Source organism: Octopus bimaculoides, chromosome 1 (assembly GCF_001194135.2).
Source record: "Octopus bimaculoides isolate UCB-OBI-ISO-001 chromosome 1, ASM119413v2, whole genome shotgun sequence".
In the NCBI taxonomy this organism is placed as follows: domain Eukaryota; kingdom Metazoa; phylum Mollusca; class Cephalopoda; order Octopoda; family Octopodidae; genus Octopus; species Octopus bimaculoides.
In genome coordinates this window covers 158873696-158879809 of record NC_068981.1, presented here as the reverse complement: position 1 = coordinate 158879809, position 6114 = coordinate 158873696, and the positions used below count along the sequence as shown (strand labels likewise).

General features: G+C 34.6%; 1 protein-coding gene across 4 annotated transcripts in view; it reads left to right on the top strand.

Annotated features, from left to right (window-relative positions):
- LOC106882875 (transmembrane protein 104) overlaps positions 1-6114 on the top strand; it is a 73256-nt gene that overhangs the window by 19903 nt on the left and 47239 nt on the right. The window contains exon 1 of one of the 4 annotated variants that reach the window (XM_014933678.2): positions 3728-4303. The exons of the other annotated variants lie outside the window; for them this stretch is intronic. Within the exon in view, the coding sequence (XP_014789164.1) occupies positions 4259-4303 (45 nt within the window). The 5' untranslated portion in view covers positions 3728-4258. Of the gene's footprint in view, positions 1-3727; positions 4304-6114 lie in introns of those variants that run through there. 4 annotated transcript variants of the gene reach the window in all.

Here is a 6114-nt window from a genome sequence, read left to right as displayed (position 1 = left end):
TTGACTTTTGTTTCTAGTAATATAGGTGCTACCCAGCACTCTGTCACTATTAGTGACAACTGGAATTTTCCTTTTTGGTTTTATATGGCGTCAAGCTGCCTTTGTTATCATACATACATACAGTATCTCACAGAAGTATGTATACCCCTAAAAATTTTCAGTAAAATTGCCATTACTCTGATAACATCGAAGGAAATCAAACGAAATTTATACTGAAAAAAAAAAAAAAAAACATTATACATGCGAACATTATTCAAATTTGGAACACGAAACAATAGACATTTTCAAAGATATGAACGAAATATTAATTTTCAAACGTTACAAAAATATGTACACCCTAAAGGAAATTTGCTATATTCAATATTGTGTCCACTTTAAAAAAATTTTTTTTTTACTAAATTCAGATATTGCTAACAATTTCAATTCTAATAAATTATTTCTGGAATTTTCGCAATGGTCATTGTTATATTATCTGCAGGAATTCTGATTTTTGTGTATCGTGGTGAAAATCTTCATTTGTGATTAAAATGGCACAAAACGGAAAAGAATTGTCTGAAGATTTGAAATAAAATTATTTTTAATTTGCAAAGAATGGTTTAGGATACAAGTTAATTAGCAAACGAATACATATTAGCGTAAACACAGTTACCAAAGTAATTCAGAAGTACAAAGCTACTAGACGGCTAAGCAATAAAGGTCGTCCTATTTTAACTACGCGTGATATTCGCCACATCCAACGTTCCGTGATGGACGACAGGCGTCGTGCCGCTTCATTTTTAGCCCAAGAAGTGTCCTCTGTTGGTAGAAAGAGTGCATCCACCCAAACAGTTCGCCGAAGTTTGAACCAGTGTGGTCTTCATGGACGCATTCCTCGTGGGAAGCCTCTCCTCCCTACCAGGCATAAATCAAGTCGTCTTTCTTTTGTAGAAACCTATGTGAGTAAGGGGAAGGAGTTTGGGAATAAAATTGTTTGTTTTTTTCTTTCTGACGAGACTAAAATCAACTTGTTTGTGTCAGATGGTATTAAACGAGTATGGCGACGACCAGGTGAAGATAATAGCGACAAATGCACCATGCCTTCCGTGAAACCCGACGGCGAAAGTGTTATGCTTTAGGGATGTATGTGTGTGGTTGGTGTGGGAGGACTCACATTTATTGAGAGAACAATAGATTCAAAGCTTTATTGTGACATATTGCAGAAAACAATGTTGAAAAGCATCATGGAATTAGGAAGACATTCCAACAGGACAATGACACTAAACACACTTCAAAGATGACGACTAAGTCTTTATCAGATAAAAAGGTAAAGGTATCGCCTTGGCCTACCATGTCACCTGATTTAAACCCAATAGAGCATCTGTTGGGTGTTTTGAAAAGGAAGGTCGAGGAGAAAAAAACCCCGCAATGTAACACAGTTGAAAGACATCATTCAGGATGAATAGAGGTCGATTTCATTGGTTATATGTAGAAATGTAGTCGACTTTATGTCCAGAAGACATAATGCAGTCATTGAAAGCAAGGGCGGTCACACTAAATATTGAGTATAGTAAATAATCCTTTAGGGTGTACATATTTTTGTATCGTTTGAAAATTAATATTTCGTTCATATCTTTGAAAATGTTTAGTGTTTTGTGGTTCCAAATTTGTATAATGTTTGCATGTTTAATATATTTTATTCAGTATGAATTTCGTTCGATTTTATCAGAGAAATAGCAATTTTACTGAAATTATTTAGGGGTGTACATACTTCTGTGGGATACTGTTCGTACGTACATACATACATGCATGATGGCCGTCCACTTGTGGTCGAGGAAGACCATTGCTGACCTTCAGGAATATTGTGTGCTCTAAGACTAACTTATATTTTGCATCTGTGGCTTTGTTGGACACATACATACATACACACACACACACACACACTGAACTATTGAGAAATCTGCAATTACTCTATCCAGATTACAAGTTCAGGTTTATACCTGTAGTTATTGGGACACTGGGATAGGTAATACACTACCTAAATACCAATCTTGAGAAAGTAGGCTTCTCAAAACAAGAAAGGAGAAAGCTGATTCGAAGACTACAGATCCAAGCCATCACTGGAACTGAGAAAATCTGTAAAACTTTCCAGAAGTTTATCATTTAAATATATATGAGTATGTCTAGAAATGCAAGTGTATGCATGAGAAAACATAATAAAACAAAACACAAATCTGCACGCATACATACATACATACATATCCTGTTGGTGATGTTGGAATTCCAATGAAGGAGCCTTGGATCTAGGTTTGAAACCAGCTCTTTCTCAATTGGCAAGAAATCTTGAAATAAAATTGAATAATGGCATGCATACATACATACCCTGTTGATATTGAAACTCCAATGAAGAAGCCTTCGATCTAGGTTAGAAACCGGCTCTTTCTCTATTTGCAAGAAATCTTGAAATAAACTGAATAATCACGCACACACACACACACACTCACTATCTCTTATCTTTTACTCGTTTCAGTCATTTGGCTGCGGCCAAGTTGGGGCACCGGTAACCATATTTATTATCCCCGTTTCCATTAACTTTTTCCTTGTTTTAAAAAAAAAAATTGTATGTGTTCTTTTCGATAATTTTTTTAAAAAATTATAGCCCTCGATTTCGACTTCTATGGTGACTTGCAGAATCAATCTACCATGTGAAGGGATTTTATGTAAGGATATGGAATGTTTATCAATGTTTCCTCAAAATTAAATCATGTTGGGAAACGTAGACTCAGTTTTGCAGTTTGAAAGAGAAGGAAAAAGAAAAGGAACAGTTTCTAATTGGCCGGTGGAGGTTTGCTTTAGCAAGTATGTGATTAGAATGAAGAATTAAAGTTGTGCTGTGATATGAAGAAGCGAAGTCTCAATTCTGGGATATATAACTACAATTAAAATGAAAAGAAAAAATGTTGGTCTACATAGCAGCACATGAACTTAGTTTTACTAGAGAAATTAGTTTGACACTTCTTATTTCTCCTCAGACAAAGGGCACTGGATCAACTTAACTGATAAGTTATGCTCACTTGATAACAAATTCTGGCGATCTTTGATTATAACGTACCGCTTTCATTTTGTCAAACAGAAGTTAGTTTATTTGGCAAACAAGGAAGTACTTTGTGTTGCAGTTAGTTTGTTTATCGTGAAGGATATGTATGGGTGCAATTAATAATTATTTTTATGCTGTTACTGCTGATGATTTTATAGGTTGTTACTGTTGTTAAAATATTTTTGTCTACTTACAATGGAACCTGTATGAGGTCGTTTGATCTGCTTGAAATCGCGGTCAGTTCTCCCTCTACTCATTGTCACTTATTTTAAACAATATAACGAACAACAAAATTCTAAACGATCTGACATGATTAAACATTCCTATCCTTAACAATACAAAATAAACACCCTAATATATACAGCGATCGCCATAATTCTTTTGGATTTACTTTTCGTATTACTCTTAATAACTACGGCACCCATCTAAATGATATACCTATTGAAAATTATTCCACTATTGAACATTAATAGAATGTTAATTAAAACTTGATGAGAATTATAATTAAATAATCTGAAAAAGTTTTAAAATAAAATGACTACATTATTTATTATTAATAGAGAAAATTCTTATCAGAGAAAATACTTAGTGTAAGAAACAATTTTATTATGTATCATAAGAATCGTGATTAAAAAGAGATTATTTTATCAACCACCGGGTATAACAATTTTCTGTTTGTGAATCAATGAAAGTTGATCGATGTAATTCACTAGTTTCTTCACCTTTATTTATATCAAATTTAGTCAAAAGAAAACTATGAACTTTTAACAAAAACTGATAGTGAACATGATTCGTAATTAATTGCTAAGAATGACGACAACAGATGATAAGCTTTTCATTGTGTTGTCAATAAAGGATGAAGAAATTTATTTTTTTACTTCGATAAGATAGTGTTTTCCGAAAAACACCAGTGCTGTTTATTCACTGTCTGTTTCATATTACATAGTTAACGAAATCAAAATTTCGTAAAGAGACAGAATCGTAAGGGTGAACAAAATATCACTGCTGTGTTCACTGTCAGTCACATAATGTTTACCTAATTTTGTTTTCATGTGACACATACGTCTGTGACATTTCCTATATTTTACTAGCTGACAAGAACAGTCCAAGTCAATACTACATACACACGACTTCGCATATCAACTTCTAAACTGTTAGGTCTCTCATTTTCAAGTAAATTTAATAATGGCTGGAGATTTAACTAGCAGTGGGGCTCAGTACCCAACAATGGTAAGTTTTTAACACTACATCAGTTTAATATTCTCATGTTTTTCGTTATTTTCGTAACTGTTTACAAACAAAATTGTTGTTAACTCAATATGAACAATTTTTATACTTTTAAAATGTTAGACGTTCACTTTAAAAGATAAACACCATTCTCAATTTACAAACATAGCTCTTAAGTACTCATTTTTTATATAGTTATACTCTTGGGGGTAAATTTTTAGATTAACACCCGCACGATTTTCACTAGGGTGTTAGGGTTTTAGGGTTACGGTTAGTGTTTTAGGGTTAGGGAATTCCGTCCCTAACCCTAAAACCTTAACCCTCACCCTAAAACCCTAACCCTAACACTCTAGTGAAAATCGTGCGGGTGTTAATCTGAAAATTTACCCTCTTGTGCTAGAGTCGGCGCTACACACTTGGTAAACTGGGAGCTCGCTTAGGGTGCGAAAATCTGGGGCACTGCACAAATTCTGAGCAATTTGGACAAAATTTCTTACACCCCCCCCCAAACAAAATAACATCCCCACTCTTTCATGAAATCTCAGTAATAGAGTGGGTGAGAGTCACTCGCAAAACAAAAGATGATGGAGGGCTGTTGTTGAGGTGGGACGGAGAAGACGAGAAGGTCGTGTGATTTTATGATCAAACAAATTGGCGTGAAACATTTAAGATTTTGTTATATTTTACCTGGTGATAGACATAATAATAATATTTATTGTGCGCAATTATAATTTTTCAACAACGTTTTTCACAGGTGTAAAGAAGGTCATGGCGGAATGAATTTACATTAAAAAAATTGTTAAAGGAGACGTACAGTGTAGGACTGAAGAGGGAACACATTGTAAAGCTAAAGAGGGGAGCACATTGTAGGGCTGCAGGAGGGGGATGCACGATGTAGGGCCGGGAGAAGACAGCACACATTGTGCAACTTTCTGAATACTTTGGCACAGACCCTGCTTTGATGAATTTTATCTCTTGTGGGCTCCATAAAGAGAGGGTAAAGGTTTTAGGAAGAAATTACTGCAAGTGATGACAGATATTTTCCCTCCCAGTTTCTTAGCTGGAACAAATAAATTGTGTGCTGATGATGGCCCCTTCATAGCTAGATATACCTGTAACTGATGCACCAGTGTTTGCTTGTCCTTGAAAATTGCAACAAAAGTAATGCTTTTCATCTATCAGGTCATCCCATAAGTTCTGTCCGATTTTACATTTTTTAAAATTGAATGAAATTTAATAGTATTTTAGAATGTCTAATAGAATTAAAAATTATTTTTATGCATTTATGTACATTTAAACTAATTAAATATTATTTTATAGAATAATAGTTAAAATTTCTTTGATTAAAACCCTTTCTAACATGGAAGTATCTAAAGAGCATTTGAGGCGCATAATGTTTTATGAGTACAAAAAAGGAAACTCTGCAGCCAAAGCGACTCGAAACATACATTCAGTTTATGGGAAAGAATGCTTGAATGAAAGAACTTGCAGAAGATGGTTTGCAAAATTCAAAAGTGGAGATTTCAGCCTTGAAGATGGAGATCGAACAAGATGTCCAGTTGAGTTTGATGATAAACTCCTTGAGGTATTACTTGAAGACAATCCTGCATTATCAGTTGAAGAATTGGCAATAAAGCTTAGTTCAAACCATACAACTGTTCATCGTCATCTTCAACATCTTGGAAAGGTTCCTAAACTTGGAAAATGGGTGCCTCATGAATTGTCCGAAAGCAACCGCAAATCCCGAGTTCATATCTGCTCTTCTCTCCATTCTCGCGAACTCATTTCACACTTTTTGGATAGACTTGTGACTG